Source organism: Salvelinus alpinus, chromosome 2 (assembly GCF_045679555.1).
Source record: "Salvelinus alpinus chromosome 2, SLU_Salpinus.1, whole genome shotgun sequence".
Classification (NCBI taxonomy): domain Eukaryota; kingdom Metazoa; phylum Chordata; class Actinopteri; order Salmoniformes; family Salmonidae; genus Salvelinus; species Salvelinus alpinus.
In genome coordinates, this window is record NC_092087.1 from 112,357,310 (window position 1) to 112,382,158 (window position 24,849).

The 24,849-nt window shown below is 39.6% G+C and overlaps 4 protein-coding genes and 1 pseudogene across 5 annotated transcripts in view; 4 read left to right on the forward strand and 1 right to left on the reverse strand.

Annotated features, from left to right (window-relative positions):
• LOC139549743 (gastrula zinc finger protein XlCGF17.1-like) overlaps positions 1–24,849 on the forward strand; it is a 627,316-nt gene that overhangs the window by 469,914 nt on the left and 132,553 nt on the right. The window lies entirely within an intron of this gene.
• The window catches only part of LOC139548119 (zinc finger protein ZFP2-like), a 408,144-nt gene that overhangs the window by 339,050 nt on the left and 44,245 nt on the right, over positions 1–24,849 (forward strand). The gene's annotated exons all lie outside the window — the stretch shown is intronic.
• LOC139548854 (zinc finger protein 180-like) overlaps positions 1–24,849 on the forward strand; it is a 300,106-nt gene that overhangs the window by 241,944 nt on the left and 33,313 nt on the right. The window lies entirely within an intron of this gene.
• LOC139549224 (zinc finger protein 664-like) overlaps positions 1–24,849 on the reverse strand; it is a 235,053-nt gene that overhangs the window by 2,776 nt on the left and 207,428 nt on the right. Inside the window, exon 1 of one of the 2 annotated variants that reach the window (XM_071359463.1) lies at positions 5,086–5,725. The exons of the other annotated variant lie outside the window; for it this stretch is intronic. Within the exon in view, the coding sequence (XP_071215564.1) occupies positions 5,086–5,476 (391 nt within the window). The 5' untranslated portion in view covers positions 5,477–5,725. Of the gene's footprint in view, positions 1–5,085; positions 5,726–24,849 lie in introns of those variants that run through there. 2 annotated transcript variants of the gene reach the window in all.
• Positions 15,715–24,849, forward strand: part of LOC139552313 (zinc finger protein 271-like) — a 28,897-nt pseudogene continuing 19,762 nt past the window's right edge.

A 24,849-nucleotide genomic window follows, 5' to 3' on the forward strand; every position in this document is an offset into this window, starting at 1 on the left:
TTTCACAGCACAGGTAGCATGCACAAAGCCAATCTAACTAACCAAGAACCAACCAAACTAACCAAGAAACAACCAAAGAAACCAACAAACAACTTCATCAGATGACAGTCTTATAACATGTTATTCAATAAATCTATGTTTTGTTGGAAAAATGTGCATATTTCAGGTATAAACCATAGTTTACATTGCAGCTACAATCAGAAGTTGCACCGAAAGCAGACAGAATAATTACAGACACCAACGTCAAATACCTAATTACTCATCATAAAACATATCTGAAAAATACATAGTGTACAGCAATTGAAAGACAGGCATCTTGTGATTCCAGACAATATTTCCGATTTATCAAGTGTTTTACAGCGAAAACACAATATAGCGTTATATTTGCTTACCACAATAGCCAAAAACACAAGCAAATTCCCAGTAGCAAAAGTAAGCGATCGTAACAAACAAGCAAAAGATATATAATTTTTGACTAACCTTGATTTTCTTCCTCAGATGACAGTCCTATAAAATCAGGTTATACATACACTTATGTTTTGTTTGAAAATGTGCATATTTAGAGCTGAAATCAATGGTTACACCGTGTGCTAACTTAGCTACTTTTTCCCACTACGTCCGGATTTTTCCTGACACTTTTTCTGACACATATTCTGACCAAATAGCTATTCATAAACATAACTAAAAAATACATGTTGTATAGGAAATGATAGATCCATTAGTTCTTAATGAAATCGCAGTGTTAGAATTCTAAAAAATAACTTAATTACGATATGCAGCTTCGGTATAGCTAGAGTACCCAAACGTTGGACGCCGGCGACTAGTACAACATGTTCGACAGATATATGAATGAGCGACACGACATACAAAGAGCCTGTATTCCATCTCAGACCAAGATATACACGAAATTTCTTCTCTCACAGCCTCTTGACATCCAGGGGAAGGTCTATGAAGTGCACGTAGACTCTTACGTTTCATGCCCATGTATAGGCAGGAAGAAAAACAGAGCCTCAATTTCAGACTTTCCACTTCCTGGTCAGGAAGTTTGTGCCAAATTAATTCTGTTTGACTCAAAGATATAATTCAAACGGTTTTAGAAACTAGAGAGTGTTTTCTATCCAATAGTAATAATAATATGCATATTGTACGAGCAAGAATTGAGTACGAGGCCGTTTGAAATGGGCACATTTTATCTGGCTACTCAATACTGCCCTTGCAGCCCAAACAGGTTAACATCCGCTAACCACGCGTGTGACAAATAACATCCGCTAACCACGTGTATGTGACCATTAACATCCGCTAACCACGTGTATGTGACCATTAACATCCGCTAACCACGTGAATGTGACCATTAACATCCGCTAACCACGTGTATGTGACCATTAACATCCGCTAACCATGTGTATGTGACCATTAACATCTGCTAACCATGTGTATGTGACCAATAACATCTGCTAACCATGTGTGTGACCATTAACATCTGCTAACCATGTGTATGTGACCATTAACATCCGCTAACCATGTGACCAATAACATTTGATTTGACCTGACCCCGCAGCAAGTTGTCAATTTATTCATTGTCTTTTGTTTGTCAATGTTGACGCACACCTGATTACACATATAGTAGTAGGACTAGTCTACCTGGTTACACATATAGTAGTAGGACTAGTCTACCTGGTTACAAATATAGAGGTAGGACTAGTCTAACTGGTTACACATATAGATGTAGGACTAGTCTACCTGGTTACACATATAGAAGTAGGACTAGTCTAACTGGTTACACATATAGAAGTAGGACTAGTCTACCTGGTTACACATATAGAAGTAGGACTAGTCTACCTGGTTACACATATAGAAGTAGGACTAGTCTACCTGTCCTGAGCACAAATGTAGGCCTATAAATATGCCTATTTGGGGATGTCTGATTGTGAGTTGTGGAGCTTCTCAAGGTAATGTTTTTTTTCCACCTCAAACAGCAAGTAATCAAAGTCTAATCAAAATCAATTGAAAATGAGAATAGTTCCTCAAAGTATTTGAAAAATATTTCCAGCTCTCGCCCTTTCGATAACCACTCAGCATTAAAGGGAAAAACGTAATGCGCTGATCCAGTGGAAATGTTATAAAATACCTGATTACTTCTTATTCCTTTCACAAATAGCCTACAGCTGTGTCGGTCGAGAACTCACTGGCAGGGGAAACTGAGGGCCCAGAATATTTTATACAATGTTTCAAGTTCGTTATAGACAGGCCATGTGATTTATAGGACAGTTATTAGCAATGTTTTTATTTGTTGGCTTTATGTAGGCTATTTTTTACATAGTTGGCATCTAGAATTCATCCATGATGTCATAATGGCAATAAAAGTTATTTAGATTTGTATAATTTTCATTTAGATAGAATGTAGATTAATCACAGACAATGATTGAGATACTATTATAAATGAAATTAAACTGTTCCAGTAAAATGTGAATATGAAAATCATAACTGGCACGCAGATCAGTAGAAATGGTAAGATACATTTGCACTACAAATGTAGGTTGCTGACTGCTTGTGTAGCCGATTACCAGCAAAGTCAGAATTTATGAAGGACAGCAGGAGGAGGTGGATCGGAAAGAGTTTCTTCTTCTGGTTGGGCTGTATTGATGTAATGGCATGAAAATAAATGCTGAATATTATACAATGATTTATCAACAGCTCTAACAATTTGACCCTACAGGAAATCTACACTGGCAATTCTAGAATATACTATATATCCCAGAAACCTGTTAAACTATCATTATGACATCATGGATGAATTCTAGAATATACTATATATCCTAGAAACCTGGTTAAACTATCATTATGACATCATGGATGAATTCTAGAATATACTATATATCCTAGAAACCTGGTTAAACTATCATTATGACATCATGGATGAATTCTAGAATATACTATATATCCTCGAAACCTGGTTAAACTATCATTATGACATCATGGATGGCCAGTCCTTGTATTCATAGTGTAGTGAATTCAGGGGGTAGCCCTGAGCTGAACTCAAACATGGGTCCAGCGACGGTCAAGCCAACACCTTAAAACTGTTACGCCAAGATGTCTGAACTTTTTGACGAGGTCGCTAGGTGTTGGATTACGGTTGATACAATAGCTTTCTCTATGAATTTGAGAGTGGTTACATTTCTCCAGCACCCATCCCTCAGCTGTTTACCAAACCAAGTCTCTGGGCAGCCATTTTGTTGCTGTTTAAATACTAAGTTGTCCCTTTAAAAAAGCCACACAACAATCAATCAACCAATAAAAAGCTGTAATTCCACCACTATTTTGCTAATAAGATGATGGATGGGGCTGGAGAAATGTAACTACTTTCAAATTCATAGACAGACCTATGGATGCAAGGACTGACCATCCATGATATCAACATTATAGTTTTAACTATGTTTTGAGGCTTTACAGTGTTGATTTACATTGTTTCTATACATTGAAGTAAAAAAGCTTATTTGGGGTTCTGATGGGGTACAACAGTTGAACTAAGCTCATGAGGCATGTGTTATATTCTTCAAGAATCAATGGCTATAAATAAATAATTTAAAAATCAAAATATGGATGTGGTAATTGCAGATTTCCCCTTTAACACCACACATCCTTCCAGTGACTGGAACGAATTTCAAAAATCGCTGAAGCTGGAGACTTATATTTCCCTCACCAACTTTAAACATCAGCTATCTGAGCAGCTAATCGATCGCTGCAGCTGTACATGTACTTTTCTGCTCTTTTGCACACCAGTATCTCTACTTGCACATCATCATCTGCTGATTTATCACTCCAGTGTTAATCTGCTAAATTGTAATTCTTCGCTACTATGGACTATTCATTGCCTACCTCCTCATGCCTTTTGCACACACTATATATAGACTTTCTTTTTTTCTACTGTGTCATTGACTTGTTTATTGTGTTATTGGCTTGTTTATTGTTTATTCCATGTTATTCCATGTGTAACTCTACGTTGTTGTCTGTGTCACACTGCTTTGCTTTATCTTTATCTTTATCCCCATACACTACCCACCACTGCGACCTGTACACTCTCGTTGGCTGGCCCTCGCTTCATACTCGTCGCCAAACCCACTGGCTCCAGGTCATCTACAAGACCCTGCTAGGTAAAGTCCCCCCTTATCTCAGCTCGCTGGTCACCATAGCAGCACCTACCTGTAGCACGCGCTCCAGCAGGTATATCTCTCTGGTCACCCCCAAAACCAATTCTTCCTTTGGCCGCCTCTCCTTCCAGTTCTCTGCTGCCAATGACTGGAACGAACTACAAAAATCTCTGAAACTGGAAACACTTATCTCCCTCACTAGCTTTAAGCACCAGCTGTCAGAGCAGCTCATAGATTACTGCACCTGTACATAGCCCATCTATAATTTAGCCCAAACAACTACCTCTTTACCTACTGTATTCATTTATTTATTTTGCTCTTTGCTCCTTTGCACCCCATTATTTCTATCTCTACTTTGCACTTTCTTCCACTGCAAACCAACCATTCCAGTGTTTTTATTTTATTTATTTTTTATTAACTTGCTATATTGTATTTACTTCGCCACCATGGCCTTTTTATATTTTTACTTATTTATATATATATTTTGTTTGCCTTTCACCTCCCTTACCTCACTTGCTCACATTGTATATAGACTTATTTTTCACTGTATTATTGACTGTATGTTTGTTTTACTCCATGTGTAACCATATGTTGTTGTATGTGTCGAACTGCTTTGCTTTATCTTGGCAAGGTCGCAATTGTAAATGAGAACGTGTTCTCAATTTGCCTACCTGGTTAAATAAAGGTGAAATAAATAAAAATAAAATCTTGGCCAGGTCGCAGTTGTAAATGAGAACTTGTTCTCAACTGGCCTACCTGGTTAAATACAAAAAGTCTTAACTTTTGACACCATGGCCACCTGGTTAAACTATCATTATGACATCATGGTCACCATGTTAAACTATCATTATGACATCATAGCCACCTGGTTAAATAAAAAAATAAAACAGTTCAACAACTGCAGAGTTTGTGCCTCTGTTTTTAAGGTAGTACTTACTTGTGTTAATCAGGGCCCGTTCATCCTTAGAACCATTGGATGCCTTAAGATGCGTTTGGGAACCCGAGCCCAGATATTTAGTTTCCTCCTCCTCTTCTTCCAATGTGATAGTCATCTCCCCATCCTCCTCTTTCACTCCAAAAACTGCAGCCTCCTCTTTCTCCTCCTCCTCTTCTTTTACTGTAACATCCTCCACCTCTTTCACTCTGAACGCGTCTTCCTCTTCTTTCACTGAAACGTCTTTCTCTTCTTCTTTCACGGTAACGGCCTCACCGTCTACTTCTTGTTTTACTGTGATATCCTTCTCTTCCTTCTCCTCTTTGACGAGAGCTTCTTTCTGCGTCCAGCAGTCCTCCTCTTCATTAACAAGAGAGTAGCTTAGTGACCTCATGGTTGGAGATGTTAGCTAGCTAGGCTAATGCTAACTTAACCAGCCCGCTAGATGAATAAAAACAATACCGTAAATATGAAATTAAAACGGATAACTAACTAAGCGACAGAAGTGGTTTTAAAATACAGTGGCAAATATACACTAAAGCGTCTAAAGAGCTTTATTGGTTCGTCTATTTTGGCTAGCAAGCTACCGAGGTGGCTGACTGTCTGTTGCTGCTGTTGAAAGAAGCGTTCCGTCCACTAGATTATACGTCACAGTAGCAGCATTGCCTTAAAGTCGCAGACCTCATCTGTTGACTGGAGTGGGCAACGCAGTTGAGTAAAATGTAAATTTAATTTTCAGACAAAAAATTAAAGGGTAGGATTCAGGGAATTAGCTAGTCCTAAAATATTAATTAGCCCCCCCTAAATAAATCAATATCAGTCAATATATTTTTTCTGTGATTTCTTATTTCTTCTTATTTCGCCATCGCATCTTAAACATCTTATCGGCCCGGCACTAGGACCGGGGGAGGCTGCTGCTGCGCTAGCGACTGTTAGACTTTCTTCAGCAAAGATGGCGGACAGAAATACTAGGAGAGAGGGGTAACCCTACACAGAACTGAACTGAATCAAAGATGGAGACAGAAATACTAGGAGAGAGGGGTACCCCTACACAGAACTGTACTGCATCAAAGATGACGAACATAAATACTAGAAGAGAGGGGTACCCCTACACAGAACTGAACTGAATCAAAGGTGGCGGACAGAAATACTAGAATGGAAGCAACTGTAAGGGATTATAACGTCATAACGAATCATGCAAAAAACATGTACAGTTGACAGGAATGTTAGTTCATGTAGAGACAAATGATTATGCATTTTTTTATCATAAAGTTAATTTATGAAAATCGCCATTTAGCAAGGTAGCTGACATTAGCCAGCTAGCTGACTAGCTAACATTAGCCAGCTAGCTGACCCAGCTAACATTAGCCAGATAGCTGACTAGCTTTATGGGTGTTGTGACATGAATATGAAATTGTAATTCTGGTTGTTTTAGGGACTCCTGAAACAACCAGCAAACCAGACTGTCGTTTTGTGTAACAGTGGATGTATAGAATCTAGCTAGCTGAAGAATTTACTGCAAATTTAATGTACAATTTTGTAAGCTTGTCTTGCTGATATTTACCATGCAGATAGATGAAATAACGTAGCTAGCTATGTTCTTGCTTATTGTGCAGTGGATGATTAAAATCCCTGTATGCCCATGGATGTGTAGCTAGCTATCTAGCCGATCTGTGTATGGACCCAAACGTTTGGTATACATATTAGTTCAGAACCTAGCTATGAACCTCAGCTATCATAGCCAGTTGTATCAACTTCAAAACAGCCTGAATGACATTAATGAAGCCTGTGGATTGAGTAGAATATAATATCATGTTGTACCAAGGATGCAAGTCGTATATACATGTAGTTATTACCATGCATGAGATCCCCACATTGTAGCCTGTACATTTAATATATTCACTGATCATGTACTGTACCTTGGCAAATAAATGTGCAGTTTAGGTATGAATGTCTTTGAGATTATTTTTCAGTCATATCCAATACCAGGAGTATCAAATTCCAGTCTTTGAATGACGCTGTGTCTGCATGTATGTATTACAACTCTACACTTCAACAGTGTTTACCAATCTTGGTCCTGGGACATCAATGGTTACACATTGTAACTAATAGACGAGAAACAGGATTTAACTAGTTAATTCATATATACAGAAATATAATGTTAAAAACAGAACACTACGCTTCCTATGCATCATGTAAATACTCCAACACCGGTTCATCTCAACATCTAATGCCCTTCATCTGCATTGATCTGATAAACACAGGATAGGTGGAGTATTTCATCCCATTACACTTCATTTCAACCAGTAGAGAATGTGAAACGCTTTATTGAAAAGCTCATTATCCTAGTTTTATAAATACAAGTTCAATCTGTACTTCAATGCACATCTGTTGTGCATTATAAAAACAGAGGAAGAAAGAGGTGGAGAGAGAGGTAAGCAAATAGGAGCAGGGAAGGCAGCACATGATTAATGAATCACAGTGCTACATAAATATTCTCTCAGTTCATCACAATTACATAATAGTGTCTCTAGTCGGCCCAAAGGTTATCTTTAAAGCAGGTGAGGTGGCGATGATGGGACTGGGGGTTGGCATCCTCTCACATCAAAACATATCTGCAGATGAGAGACAGATGGAGAGAGAGAGCATGTTTAAGCCTTGTGTTTTTATTTTTTATTCTAACATTGTTAGTCATCAATCAGGAGGTGAAATGCAAAACTGACCTGGGATCATTAACTCTGGGACTACTGCATCTATCTGTATTTCAATGTAAAGCATCTCTTTAATAATACTTCCTGTTGACCTGACCAAGTGACCTCTCACCTCTGATCATGCTGTGCACTCTATGTAGCCAGTTCAGATGCTGTAGGGGTTCACCGACACAGCTGATATAACCTAGAGGATTTAGGGTGAAGGGGAGAGAGGGATGAAGTGAAGGAGAGAGACTGTTATTGAGAAAATAAGGTAGTTAAAGTGACAGTGTTCAACAGGAATCTGTGTGTGGCTTCACCTGGTGTCCACACCACACTAAGTGGCTGCAGAGTACTTTATGCTGAAAAACATGAACGGACACACAAGGACAAACAATATAGCGTAGTTATAGAAATAATGAAGTTTCTTATTCTCCATGGTTGGCCCTCTTGCCTATTCTTTGAAGGTGGAAGGAGCCACAGTTAAAGGAGCCACCTGAGCCTGCTTACTGCACAACACAATCCATCAATCAGATTGATACATGAGTGTGTGGGTTATAGGGTGTCTAATTGTTCAAAAAAATGTCAATATTGGATGGCTCTTAAAAGAGCCTTTGGTTGAGCATAGTGTAGTCTATGGTGTTGCCAGGGAACAGCACCCTCTTAAAAGAGCCTTTGGTTGAGCATAGTGTAGTCTATGGTGTTGCCAGGGAACAGCACCCTCTTTGAAGAAGTAGGAGGGGAAGATCTCCCGAACACAGATTGCCTCTCTTGCTGCGTTGTTGGACCCCATCCTTGAAACATCCTGCAGAGCAGCAGACTCCTCCTCTGGGACATGGCGGCGAGCTGCAGATCCCCTCCTGGTCCTCGTGTCCATCCTCATGAAGTTACGCAGGACACAGGTAGCCTTCACACATCTGAATTCCTCCAGGAGGCAGTCCCAGATGACCCTGGTCACCCAACCTTGCAGTGCCCTACACGGTAACTGTAGGCAATCGTTTTGAAGGAATCTCCAGTTACAAGGTATCTGTAGGAATACGGAAGACAATGTCATTATTAGACTTTTACATCACCAGGTCATTGTGGATTACTAAAGTATAATATCCCTGATAACAAATCATGATAACATTGGATTGATAGATGCATGGGCACACATATGTACATGTGTAGCATGTGACAATAACAGGATCATATCAAGGATGGCATCACAAATGAATACATAAATACCTCTTGAAGCTTGATGATGAGTTGATCATTTGAATCAGCTGTGCAGTGCTGAGGCAAAAACAACAATGTCCCTGTTTGAGTCCCCAGGACTGAGAACCACTGCTCTTCATTGGGACCTCTTCATATGTAGACTGGCTTTCATAGAGCTCTTTATCTGAGGACAGAACCTCACAAGAAACACACTTCATTATAGTCAAATTACACCACACTGAATATTATGTTACTATTATCTCTGTCCTCACTTCTAGGGACAGGAACTACACAAAAGTACCTTCCCTATCCAGAATAGCCTCCTCTCTCACTGACAGTTGGGGCTGCTATCCTTTCATAGATTTTGAAAATGTAAAGTAATACATCGTTGTTTTTACATTTTCCAAATCTATTTCCTTACTTGAATAGGTTCTCCCAGCCATGTGGACAACTGGAAACAGGGCAGCAAAGTCTGTCCCCAGAGCGTTTTAGAGGATATTACTATTGAACTATGAACCCATTTAATAACCAGACCTTCATACAAACCCAGCGCCCCACAGTGGACGGGTCACAATATGTTCCATTGATAAAGCAGACTTTATTTAACCTCCATGACATCTTGTTTTTACATGACGTTGTAGATTGCAGCGGTATATAGTATGTATTTAGGATGTTTTCAGTGTGTTTTTAACCCTTTCAGACAATGGATTAATTGCAATTTAAAAAAAACAGTACACTAACATTACACTAAGTAAACTCAATTTTGACAGTCCAAACAAAAACACAAATTCTCTGTCAGAAACATAAGTCAGAACACAGCCTCTCTATTCTCTCATGTGTTTTCAGGTCCTCTGACTGGGAAAATGTATTTCCACAATGAGAGCAGTGGTATGTCTTCTCCTCCTGTGTATTTGTATGTATTCTTTCATGCTCTTTCAGGTACCTTAACCGGGTAAATCTCTTTCCACACTGGGAGCAGTGGTGCATCTTTTTTCCTGTGTGTGTCCTCTGATGCTGGTTCAGGTTTCCTAACTGGACAAAGTGATTTCCACAATGGGAGCAGTGGTATGTCTTTTCTCCTGTGTGTATTCTCTCATGCTTCTTCAGGCTCCCTAACCACCTAAAACTCTTTCCACACAAGGAGCAGTTGTAAGGCTTCTCTTCTTTGTGTATTCTCTTATGTGTTTTCAGGCTCCCTAACTGAGTAAAACTCAGGGTGGACGTCTCAGGGTCTGGTTTCCCGGAAGGACTCTTCCTGCTGTCCAAAGGAGAGTCTGGTGTCTCTCCTGTCAAAGACAAACATATTATTTAATTTAACAGAGACCTGAATGAATCCTCGACATGATAAAACTTCCTATGACGTTTAATCTAGACGAGATCCCTCAATCACCTGAAGTCAGTTTTCACAAGTATTATTAAACCGACTTCAAAATGCAGGTCTCTGTGTGCTTCTTAGGATGTCCAGGCAGGTGATTCACTTCTAACTTAAGTCTTGCAGGTGTTTACATGGTTTGACACATCAGGGGATTCACTTCTAACCGAAGTCTTGCAGGTGTTTACATGGTTTGACACATCTGCCAGGTGATTCACTTCTAACTTAAGTCTTGCAGGTGTTGACATGGTTTGACACATCTGCCAGGTGATTCACTTCTAACTTAAGTCTTGCAGGTGTTTACATGGTTTGACACATCTCCCAGGTGATTTAAAATCTAATTTCAGTACCAGTGTATAAAATATATATTTTTCACCAATGTCATGAAATCCAATTGCAACTCCTCTACGGACTCGGGGGAGAGGCGAAGGTCGAGAGCCATGCGTCCTCCGAAACACGACCCTGCCAAGCCGCACTGCACATCTTGACACACTGCTCGCTTAACCTGGAAGTGATACTGCCTGGATTAGAACCATAAAATGATGCAGCTGATGATCATTAGATTAGAACCAGGGACTGTAGTTACGCCTCTAGTTTCGCCAATGACAAGCATACCCATTACATGATGCAGCCACCACCATGCTTGAAAATATGTAGTCAGTGATGTGTTGAATTTGCCCCAAACATAACGCTTTTGTATTCAGGATATAAAGTTAATTGCTTTGCCACATTGTTTTTCAGTATTACTTTAGTGCCTCATTGCAAACAGAATGCATGTTTTGGAATATTTGTATTCTATACAGGCTTCCATCTTTTCACTCTGTCATTTAGGTTAGTATTGTGGAGTAACTACAATGTTGTTGATCCATTCTCAGTTTTCTCCTATCACAACCATTAAACACTAACTATTTTAAAGTCACCATTGGCCTCATGGTGAAATCCCTGAGCGGTTTCCTTCCTCTCCAGCAACTGAATTAGTGACTGGGTATATTGATACACCATCTAAAGTGTAATTAATAACTTCACCATGCTCAAAGGGATATTCAATGTCTGCTTTTTTTTACCCATTTACCAATAGGTGCACTTCTTTGCGAGGCATTGGAAAACCTCCCTGGTCTTTGTGGTTGAATCTGTGTTTGAAATTCACTGCTCGACTGAGGCACATTACAGATAATTGTATGTGTGGGGTACAGAGATGAGGTAGTCATTCAGACATCATGTTAAACACTATTATTGCACACAGAGTGAGTCCCTGCAACTTATTATGTGACTTGTTAAGCAACATCTTTACTCCTGAACTTATTTAGGCTTTAAATTACATTTGTAAACATTTCCAAAAACATAATTCCACTTTGACATTATGGGGTATTGAATCCATTTAACCCCAGTATCTCTACTTGCACATTCATCTTCTGCTATTCACATTCACATTCCCTACCATTCCAGTGTTTAATTGCTATATTGTAATTACTTCGCCACCATGGTCTATTTATTGCCTAACCTCTCTTATCCTACCTTATTTGCACATGCTGTATATAGATTTTTCTACTGTATAATTGATTGTATGTTTGTTTATTCCATGTGTAACTCTGTGTTGTTGTATGTGTCATTGCAAATGAGAACTTCTTCTCAACTAGTCTACCTGGTTAAATAAAGGTGAAATAAAAATACATTTTAAATTCAGGATGTAACACAACAACATGTGGGACCAGTCAAGGGGTGTGAATACTTTCTGAAGTCTCTGTATATATAAAACTCCCCCCACCCAGCAATCTAATAGCATCAGTAAAATCTGTTGAAATAAAACCACAGATAAATATACCTAACATAGTACAATCTAATAGCATCAGTCAAATCTGTTGAAATAAAACCACAGATAAATATACCTAACATAGTACAATCTAATAGCATCAGTCAAATCTGTTGAAATAAAACCACAGATAAATATACCTAACATAGTACATCTATTAAACAATACATCACAATACATCAGAAATAGTTACACATTATAGAGACCCATTCCTGGATGTACAGGTCTGTTGGATAAACCTTCAGAAATAGTTACACATTATAGAGATCCATTCATGGATGTACAGGTCTGTTGGATAAACCTTCAGAAATGTCCGCTGCTGATTTCTTCCAGGTGTCCATAGCGGACACCCTGGTCCTGTGAATCCTGGCCGTGGACAAATTCTCAGTCAGAAACATAAGTCAGAACACAGCCTCTCTATTCTCTCATGTGTTTTCAGGTCCTCTGACTGGGAAAATGTCTTTTCACAATGAGAGCAGTGGTATGTTGTCTCCTCCTGTGTATTAGTATGTTGGAAAGGCTTCTCTCCTGTGTGTGTTCTCTCATGCGTTTTCAGACTCCCTGACCACCTAAAACTCTTTTCACACTGGGAACATTGGAAAGGTTTTTCTCCTGTGTGTATTCTCTCATGCGTTTTCAGACTCACTAACCACCTAAAACTCTTTCCACAGTGAGAACAGTGGTAGGGCTTTTCTCCTGTATGTATTCTCTCATGCGTTTTCAGACTCCCTGACCACCTAAAACTCTTTCCACAGTGGGAGCAGTGGTGTTGGTTAGGCGTCTCTGGGTCTGTTTCCTCTGAGGAACTCTTCCCGCTGTCAGAGTCTGGTCTCTCTCCTGCCAAAAGACAAACAGATTATTTAGTTAAACAGAGAGACCTGAATGAAGCCTGTATTAAATAAAATTGTCTTCCTATGAGGTTTAATCTAGGCTAAATCCCTCAATAACCTGAGGTCAGTCTTCACAACATTACATCATTAAAAATAAACTTGGTGACGGTGAGATTTAAAAACAAATGATGTAGAGCTCCAAATCAAATCTATCAGGGAATGTCATGATGTCATAATAAGAGCTCTATAATAATAGATAATGTCATGGTTATAGGCTGAGCAGAGCTCTATAATAATAGATAATGTCATGTTTTAGGCTGAACAGAGATTTATAATAATAGATAATGTCATGTTTATAGGCTGAGCAGAGCTCTATAATAATAGATAATGTCATGTTTATAAGCTTAGCAGAGCTCTATAATAATAGATAATGTCATGTTTATAGGCTGAACAGAGCTGTATAATAATAGATAATGTCATGGTTACAGGCTGAGCAGAGCTCTATAATAATAGATAATGTCATGTTTATAGGCTGAACAGAGCTCTATAATAATAGATAATGTCATGTTTATAGGCTGAGCAGAGCTCTATAATAATAGATAATGTCATGTTTTAGGCTGAACAGAGATTTATAATAATAGATAATGTCATGTTTACAGGCTGAGCAGAGCTCTATAATAATAGATAATGTCATGTTTATAGGCTGAGCAGAGATCTATAATAATATATAATGTCATGTTTATAGGCTGAACAGAGCTCTATAATAATAGATAATGTCATGTTTATAGGCTGAGCAGAGCTCTATAATAATAGATAATGTCATGTTTATAGGCTGAACAGAGCTCTATAATAATAGATAATGTCATGTTTATAGGCTGAGCAGAGCTCTATAATAATAGATAATGTCATGTTTTAGGCTGAACAGAGATTTATAATAATAGATAATGTCATGTTTACAGGCTGAGCAGAGCTCTATAATAATAGATAATGTCATGTTTATAGGCTGAGCAGAGCTCTATAATAATAGATAATGTCATGTTTATAGGCTGAGCAGAGCTCTGTAATAATAGATAATGTCATGTTTATAGGCTGAACAGAGCTCTATAATAATAGATAATGTCATGTTTATAGGCTGAGCAGAGCTCTATAATAATAGATAATGTCATGTTTATAGGCTGAACAGAGATCTATAATAATAGATAATGTCATGTTTACAGGCTGAGCAGAGCTCTATAATAATAGATAATGTCATGTTTATAGGCTGAGCAGAGATCTATAATAATAGATAATGTCATGTTTTAGGCTGAACAGAGATTTATAATAATAGATAATGTCATGTTTACAGGCTGAGCAGAGCTCTATAATAATAGATAATGTCATATTTATAGGCTGAGCAGAGCTCTATAATAATAGATAATGTCATGTTTATAGGCTGAACAGAGCTCTATAATAATAGATAATGTCATGTTTACAGGCTGAACAGAGCTCTATAATAATAGATAATGTCATGTTTATAGGCTGAGCAGAGCTCTATAATAATAGATAATGTCATATTTATAGGCTGAGCAGAGCTCTATAATAATAGATAATGTCATATTTATAGGCTGAGCAGAGCTCTATAATAATAGATAATGTCATGTTTATAGGCTGAACAGAGCTCTATAATAATAGATAATGTCATGTTTACAGGCTGAACAGAGCTCTATAATAATAGATAATGTCATGTTTATAGGCTGAACAGAGCTCTATAATAATAGATAATGTCATGTTTACAGGCTGAGCAGAGCTCTATAATAATAGATAATGTCATGTTTATAGGCTGAGCAGAGCTCTATAATAATAGATAATGTCATGGTTACAGGCTGAGCAGAGCTCTATAATAATAGATAATGTCATGGTTACAGGCTGAGCAGAGCTCTATAATAATAGATAATGTCATGTTTATAGGCTGAACAGAGATGGTTGTTTGCCATTCTGTGAGACAATTAAGTTGTGATTTTGTGGTGGGGGGACTCTGATGGTATACACATGTTACAGTTAAGCAATAAGACCCGAGGAAGTGTGGTATATGGCCAATATAGCATGGTTAAAGACTGTCCTTAAGCACGACGCAACGCAGAGTGCCTGGATACAGCCCTTAGCCGTGGTATATTGGCCATATATCACAAACCCCTGGGGTGGATTATTGCAATTATAAACTGGTTCCCAACGTAATTAGAGCAGTAAAAATACATGTTTTGTCATACCCATGGTATACGGCCTGATATACCACGGCTGTCAGCCAATCAGCATTCAGGGCTTTAATCACCCATTTTAAAATGTAGCTTTAACATTATATTATCACATCAATTCCTATAGTACAGAACAACATTTTCAAGTATAGAATTTCAGTAGCATGCTGCTTAAAAACCACACATTCATTCAAAACCTTTAGAGAGTTAGAGCCCGTTTTTAAGACAGTACTTACTGGTGGTAATCAGATCTCCTGACTCCTCTGTCAATATGGCCGTTATCTCTCCCTCTTTCTCCTTCTTCACTCCAAAAACGGAATCCTCCTCTTTCTCTTCCTCCTCTTCTTTTACTGTAACATCCTCCTCCTCCTCTTTCACTCTGAACGCGTCTTCCTCTTCTTTCACTGAAACGTCTTTCTCTTCTTCTTTCACTGTAACAGCCTCACCCTCTACTTCTTGTTTTACTGTGACATCCTCTTCTTCCTTCTCCTCTTTCACGACAATGTTCAGCCCCAGAGCTTCTTTCTCCGTCCAGCAGACCGCCTCTTCTTTAGCAGGCGAGGAATACATCAGTGAGCTCATGGTCGGGGATGTTAGCTAGCTAGCTAGTTAGCATGAGCGACTAGTTTAGTGCTAGGTTAACTTATCAAGCTAGCTAGTTGACTAACAATGTACCTATAACATTTAAATGGGGGTAATTAAATGAATGAATATGAAACTGCCTTAAATACAGATGTGAAGGAGAGTATGTTTTAAATTCTCCCTCAAAATATGCACTGCTCTATTTGAACGTCTCAATATAATATTATTATTTCATGAAAGGAATGAAAAATACATTTGTGTGCAACAACAAAAAAAGTATCTTAACTGCGTTTCCCCTCCAATCAGCAGACAGCGATGTGCGTCTTTAAGGCGATGCTGCGAGCGTGACGTGTAATCTAGTGGACGGAACGGATCAACAACAACGAGTCAGCCACCTTGGTAGCCAACATAGCCGAAACATTTAGGCTGTTTTCTGTGCATATTTGCCTCTGTGTTTTAAATATACGCCTGACATCTAGTTAAAAACTTCTTCAGGCTGAATTTGTCTGATGCTTTCTGATCAAATAATTTTGACACACAAATGACTCGAAGTCATAACTAGGGGGATAACCATAACTAGAGGGAGCCGGTCGTCAGCATAACCTGACCAGAGGGAGCCGGTCGTCAGCATAACCTGACCAGAGGGAGCCGGTCGTTAGCATAACCTGACCAGAGGGAGCCGGTCGTCAACACAACCCGACCAGGGGGAGCCGGTCGTCAACACAACCCGACCAGGGGGAGCCGGTCGTCAACACAACCCGACCAGGGGGAGCCGGTCGTCAACACAACCCGACCAGGGGGAGCCGGTCGTCAACACAACCCGACCAGGGGGAGCCGGTCGTCAACACAACCCGACCAGGGGGAGCCGGTCGTCAACACAACCCGACCAGGGGGAGCCGGTCGTCAACATAACCCGACCAGGGGGAGCCGGTCGTCAACAAAACCCGACCAGGGGGATTCCCCCCTCCGCTGCTGGACTTCATAAATTCTGCCGTTTTGCCCCATGAAGTTTTCAGTAATAGACTACAGATAAATAGACTAATAGACTAGTAATTGACTACACCATCAGTCTGCAACCTTTTCCAGTTGGAGTGCCAATTTATCTGACCGTTTCTGCAAATCTGTGTGCCAGTTATGATTTTCATATGCACATTTTCGTGGAACAGTTTCATTTAAATTATAATAGTATCTCAAAATCTTTGTCTGTGATTAATCTACATTCTAAATGAAAATTATACAAATCTAAAAGTAACTTTTATTGCCATTGCCAACTATGTAAAGATAGCCTACATAAAGCCAACAAATAAAAACATGGCATTCTGCAGATAAAAATAAATATCCTAGAAATCACATTGGCTGCACATGGCCTGTCTACAACAAACTTGAAACATTGTATCAACTGGGTCAGGAAACTCGGATAGCAAGCTTGCAACATTGTATAAAATATTCTAGGCCCTCAGTTTCCTGCTACAGTGAGTTCTTGACAGTAATCAGGTATTTTATGACATTTTTATGACATTTCCACTGGATCAGAGCATTACATTTTTCCCTTTTCTGCTGAGTGGTTATCGGAAGGGCAAGAGCTGTAAATATTTTACGAAAATACTTTGAGGAACTATTGTCATTCGCAATTGATTTTGATTAGACTTTGTTTACTTGCTGTTTGGAGGTGAAGAAAAAGTTACTTTGAGAAGCACCACAACTCATTAGTGGTGGTGCATTAAGACAATCAGAAATACTATCAGACATCCCCAAATGGGCACATTTATAGGCCTACATTTGTGTGCAGGCCAGATAGACTAGTCCTACTTCTATGTGTAATCAGGTGTACGTCCTTACTCAACATTGACAGGAGTGTTTCAAACAAAAGACAATTAATAAATTGACCAAACTGACGCATCTTGCGGGGTCAGGTCTGGGTGATCTGCCATGGGCCGTTTCATTTAGTATCCGTTTGGGTCGGCTGGGGAATGATTGTATTTCCCCATAGTATGTTGTTCCGAAGTTGACCAACTGAAAGGGAGTGTAACTTTGATTATAATTACTCTTCCCTTAAAACTTCTTAAGGACTGGGGGTGCTGTTTACACTTTTGGGGAAAATCGTATCCAATTTAAACGGCCTCGTACTCAATTCTTGCTCGTACAATATGCATATTATTATTAATATTGGATAGAAAACACTCTCTAGTTTCTAAAACAGTTCTAATTATTTCTCTAAGTGAAACAGAACTCTTTTTACAGCCCATTTCCTATCCGGAAGTGAGATTTCCAATAGTGAGGTCTCTCTTCAAGAGCTTGTCTATAAAAGGGCATGTCACTTATGACTGTAGAAACACGTCATACACCTTCCCCTGGGTGTCATGCGGAAGTGAGAGCAGAAATGACTTGATTATCTCGTTCTGGGATTGAATACAACCTCTTGGAGTGAGAGGTCCGCCATTATTTGTTTTTGGAAGGCGCGAAGTTGGACCTGGAATCGCCTCCTGGAAAACCGTCGTTATAGGTGAATATGATCTCCGGCTTCGATATTATTTGATACATGTCACAATATCATCCTAAAGTATGTTTTTTCAATATAGTTTAATTATATTATTGAAATTTATTCGGGACTTTAGACGTGATGCGTTGGAGGAATTTGTTCAAGAAGGAGAGGTTAGCGCCGCACGGCCAGTGTGCTTGCTAATTCAAGAGGGAAATAGTTCGTTCTGGATCCAAACAAAGACGCTTCTGAACAAAGGACCCCTTGTACAACATTCTGATGGAAGATCAACAAAGATAAGGACCCAATTTGGGATGCTATTTCATATATCTGTCGAACTGTGCTATCGCTACCGTCGGCATTGAATCAATGCTGTTGTGTGATAGCTATTGTAGTAAGCTAATATAACGATACATTGTGTTTTCGCTGTAAAACACTTCAAAAATCGGAAATATTGGCTTTATTCACAAGATCTTTGTCTTTCATTTGCTATCCACCATATATTTCTCTGAAATGTTTTATGATGAGTAATTAGGTAGTTGACGTTGGTGTCTGTATTTACTCTGGCTACTCCCGTGCTATTTCTGACTGTAGCTATGATGGTAGCTATGGTAGCAGTAATGTAAAACTGATTTATAGCTCAAATATGCACATTTTTTGAACAAAACATAGATTTATTGTGTAACGTGTTATAGGACTGTCATCTGAGGGAGTTGTTTCTAGGTTAGTTAGGTTGGTTCTAGGTTAGTTAGGTTGGCTTTGTGCATGCTACCTGCATGCTACCGGTGCTGTGAAAAATGTCTGTCTGTCTTTTGTATTTGGTGGTGAGCTAACATAAATATACGTGGTGTTTTCGCTGTAAAACATTTTAAAAATCGGAAATATTGGCTATATTCACAAGATCTTTGTCTTTCATTTGCTATCCACCATATATTTTTCTGAAAATGTTTTATGATGTGTAATTAGGTAGTTGACGTTGGTGTCTGTATTTACTCTGGCTACTCCCGTGCTATTTCTGACTGTAGCTATGATGGTAGCAGTAATGTAAAACTGATTTATAGCTCAAATATGCACATTTTTTGAACAAAACATAGATTTATTGTGTAACATGTTATAGGACTGTCATCTGAGGGAGTTGTTTCTAGGTTAGTTAGGTTGGTTCTAGGTTAGTTAGGTTGGCTTTGTGCATGCTACCTGCTGTGAAAAATGGTGCTGTGAAAAATGTCTGTCCTCTTTTGTATTTGGTGGTGAGCTAACATAAATATACGTGGTGTTTTTCCTGTAATACATTTTAAAAATCGGACATGTTGGCTGGATTCACAAGATGTTTATCTTTCAAATGCTGTATTGGACTTGTTAATGTGTGAAAGTTAAATATTTCAAAAAAAAATTTTTTTGAATTTCGCACTCTGCCATTTCAGTGGAATGTGGGAGGAGTTCCGCTAGCGGAACGCCAGTCCTAAACAGGTTTTAAGGAGGGAATCGAGGTTCAACACCTGTTTGTCCCCGCCCTTTCCTGGGTTGGTGAAGAGCGGCATTACATTTTAAGGAATAAATCCAAGCCTCACTCTCATCACCTGTGGACGGTGGTGCTTCCAGCGAGGCGTGGATTTAATAATATGTTGTACCTAGTTTCCCTCCTTCAGGGAACAGTAGTTATAGTCATAACGTTACACTTGTCATATGATGAACTTCAACTTAAATACTGGATCTTGCTGTCGGACAGTTTTTTTGTATTCTGAAATGCAACTGTTTTCATGGGCACAGAAATACTAAATCATTTCAGAGTTTGCTAAATCCAATGGTTTTTAACTGAGTCATCTTGTAATCCAAGATGGTGTAGCATTAAGACCTGTTTGTTGTAAATGGTATGTATTTTTCGTCTTTTTTTGTATATATTGCAATATATTTAAATCTTTTTCCATTTTTAAATTAAATATACCTTCCGGCAACCCGCCTCACCCAATATGATACGGATCAGCTATTTTTTTTTTTATACCTTATAGCTAGAACCTCCATCAGCAGCTAGCCATCAGAAGCTAACCAGCTAATTAGCTACTAGCTATTTAGTCATTGTTAGCCACTGCTAGCGGCCTTTACCTTTTTAGCTCAGACACCAGCCTCTTTTAGCCTGGATAACACCTGCCAGTCTGCACAGCGCGATATCAACCCTGAGCATATCGGACTGTTTTTCTCCATTACATCACCGTATTCCTGCCGTAAACTCTGGACCTTTACACCAGATAATCGCAGCTGGCTAGCTGCTACCGAGTGGCCCAGCCTCGACGCTAGCCATGAGCCAGGCCCATCTCCCAGCCTGCTTAGTGGACCCTATGATCACTCGGCTACACAGCTGATGCCTCCCAGACTCTTCACTAAGACGACTAGAAGCCTCTACATCACCGGATTCCTGCCGTAAGTTCTGGACCTTTGCACCGGATTGGCTACAGTGGCTAACACCCTTGTCCCGAAGCTAGCACCAGTTAGCCTCGAGCCAGGTGCATCTCCCGGCTAGCAAACAAAATTACTCCAGCTACAATACCTCTTTTGCCAATTGGCCTGGACCCTTTGTCGACACGGAGCACAGCCGATCCATCACGACTGGTCTGCCGACGCAATTCCGTCCGATGTGCCCTCAACCGGCCTTTGCCAGACGTCGGTGACGCCCTTGTCCCGAAGCTAGCACCAGTTAGCCTCGAGCCAGGCGCATCTCCCGGCTAGCGTAGTAATGACTACCTAGCTGCTTCCCTGGTTCATATATTGCTGTTCACTGGACCCTATGATCACTTGGCTACATAGCTGATGACTGCTGGACTGTTCATTCATCACGGTTCTCCATTTTGTTTATTTTGTTTATCTGTCGGCCCCAGCCTCGAACTCAGGCCCTGTGTGTAGTTAACTGACCCTCTCAGCCCATTCATCGCCATTTTACGTGTTTTTGTTGTTTTAGCTGATTAACTGTTGTCTTACCCGTTGTTGTCTTATCTAGCTCTCCCAATCAACACCTGTGATTGATTTATGCCTCGCTTTATGTCCCTCTAATGTCAATATGCCTTGTATACTGTTGTTTAGGGTAGTTATCATTGTTTTATTTTACTGCGGAGCCCCTAGTCCCACTCAACATGCCTCAGAGAACTACTTTGTCCCACTTCCCACACATGCGGTGACCTCACCTAGCATAACTGGTGCCTCCAGAGATGCAACCTCTTATCGTCACTCAGTGCCTAGGTTTACCTCTACTGTACCCACACTCTACCATACCCCTGTCTACATTATGCCTTGAATCTATCCTACCACACCCAGAAATCTGCTCCTTTTATTCTCTGTTCCCAAAGCACTAGACGACCAGTACTGATAGCCTTTAGCCGTACCCTCATCCTACTCCTCTGTTCCTCGGGTGATGTAGAGGTTAACCCAGGCCCTGTGTGTCCCCAGGCGCTCTCATTTGTTGACTTTCTGTAACCATAAAAGCCTTGGTTTCATGCATGTTAACATCAGAAGCCTCCTCCCTAAGTCTGTTATACTCACTGCTTTAGCACACTCCAACCTTGATGTCCTTGCCGTGTCTGAATCCTGGCTTTGGAAGGCCACCAAAAATTCAGAAATTTCCAGCCCCATCTACAACATTTTCCGTCAAGATAGAACTGCCAAAGGGGGAGGAGTTGCAATCTACTGCAGAGATGGCCTGCAAAGTTGTATCATGCTTTCCAGGTCTAAACCCAAACAGTTCGAGCTTCTAATTTTAACTTCTTCAGGCTGCAAGCCCGACATCGGGATCAATATGACAACAGCCTGTCCAAGTGCAGGGCGCGAAATTCAAAATCTATTTTTGTAAAATATTTAACTTTCACACATTAACAAGTCCAATACAGCATTTGAAAGATAAACATCTTGTCAATCCAGCCAACATGTCCGATTTTTTAAATGTTTTACAGAGAAAACACCACATATATTTATGTTAGCTCACCACCAAATAAAAAAAGAGGACAGACATTTTTCACAGCACAAGTAGGATGAAGTAGCATGCACAAGCCAACCTAACTAACCTAAAACCAACCTAAATAACCTAGAAAAAACTACCTCAGATGACAGTCCTATAACATGTTACACAATAAATCTATGTTTTGTTCAAAAAAAATCATATTTTAGCTATAAATCAGTTTTACATTACTGCTACCATCATAGCTACAGTAAGAAATCGCACGGGAGTAGCCAGAGAAAATACAGACACCAACGTCAACTACCTTATTACACATCAGAAAACATTTCAGAGAAATATATGGTGGATAGCTAATGAAAGACAAAGATCTTGTGAATACAGACAATATTTCCGATTTCTGAAGTGTTTTACAGCGAAAACACCACATATATTTATGTTAGCTCACCACCAAATACAAAAGACAGACAGACATTTTTCACAGCAACGGTAGCATGCAATTAGCATGCACAAAGCTAACCAAACTAACCTAGAACCAACCTAAATAACCTAGAACCAACCTAAATAACCTAGAAAAAACTACCTCAGATGACAGTCCTATAACATGTTACACAATAAATCTATGTTTTGTTCGAAAAAGTTGAATATTTTAGCTATAAATCAGTTTTACATTACTGCTACCATCTTAGCCACCATCATAGCTACAGTCAGAAATCGCACGGCAGTAGCCAGAGAAAACAGACACCAACGTCAACTACTAATTTCACATCAGAAAAGATTTCAGAAAAATATATGGTGGATAGCTAATGAAAGAGAAAGATCTTGTGAATACAGACAATATTTCCGATTTCTGAAGTGTTTTACAGCGAAAACACAATATATCGTTATATTAGCTTACTACAATAGCTAACACACAGCAGCATTGATTCTAGTCAAACGCTAGCGATAGCACAGTTCGACAGATATATGAAAAAGCATCCCAAATTGGGTCCTTATCTTTGTTGATTTTCCATCAGAATGTTCTCCAAAGGGTCCTTTGTTCAGAACCGTGTTCATTTGGACCTAGAACGAACGATGTCCCTGTTGAATTAGCATCGCACACTGGCCATGCCGTGCTAACCTCTCCGTCTTGACAAAATTCTTGCGTCGCATCACGTCTAAAGTCCAGAATAAATTTCAATAATATAATTAAAGTATATTGAAAAAACATACTTTAGGATGATATTGTGACATGTATCAAAGAAAATCGAAGCTGGAGGTCATATTCACCTATAACGAGTGTTTTCCAGGAGCGCAGTCCAGTTCCTACTTCGCGCCCAGAAAAAAAAATTAAGTGCGCACTTATCACTCAAAGATGTTCTTTTCAGTCCCTGACAGAGATAATCAAGTCATTTTTTCTCTCACTTCCGCATGACAACCAGGGGAAGATGTGTGACGTGTTTCTACAGTCATAAGTGCCAAGGCCTTTTATAGAGAGTATCTTGAAGAGAGACATAGCTTCTTGGAAATGTCACTTTTTACAGAAAATGGGCTGTAAAAAGAGTTATGTTTCACTTAGAGAAATAATTAAACCTGTTTTAGAAACTAGACAGTGTTTTCTATCCAAAATTAATAATAATATGCATATTGTAAGAACAATAATTGAGTACGAGGCCGTTTGAAATGGCCACCTCTTTCCACTGCTGATACTCACTTGTTGTTGCACACAAATGTATTTTTCATTCCTTTCATGAAATAATAATATTATATTGAGACGTTCAAATAGAGCAGTGCATATTTTGAGGGAGAATTTAAAACATACTCTCCTTCACATCTGTATTTAAGGCAGTTTCATATTCATTCATTTAAAGACACCCACTGGTCACACACTGGTTGAATTATCTGTCAAACTAGGAACGCTCTGCAGCCTAGTTTAACAGTGATCTATGTTCTATGAAAGCTGCTGGGAGCAAACTGGGGAATAGCTAGAGGAAAACAAAGCTAACTGTGCATCCCCAGTCCCTGGTATATCAACAGACTGCATACAAACCTAACTACATCACCAGGCCCTGGTATATCAACAGACTGCATACAAACCTAACTGCATCCCCAGTCCCTGGTATATCACCAGACTGCATACAAACCTAACTGCATCCCCAGTCCCTGGTATATCACCAGACTGCATACAAACCTAACTGCATCCCCAGTCCCTGGTATATCACCAGACTGCATACAAACCTAACTGCATCCCCAGTCCCCAGTATATCACCAGACTGCATACAAACCTAACTGCATCCCCAGTCCCTGGTATATCATCAGACTGCATACAAACCTAACTGCATCCCCAGTCCCTGGTATATCACCAGACTGCATACAAACCTAACTGCATCCCCAGTATATCAACAGACTGCATACAAACCTAACTGCATCCCCAGTCCCTGGTATTTCACCAGACTGCATACAAACCTAACTACATCCTCAGGCCCTGGTATATCACCAGACTGCATACAAACCTAACTGCATCACCAGGCCCTGGTATATCACCAGACTGCATACAAACCTAACTGCATCCCCAGTCCCTGGTATATCACCAGACTGCATACAAACCTAACTGCATCACCAGGCCCTGGTATATCACCAGACTGCATACAAACCTAACT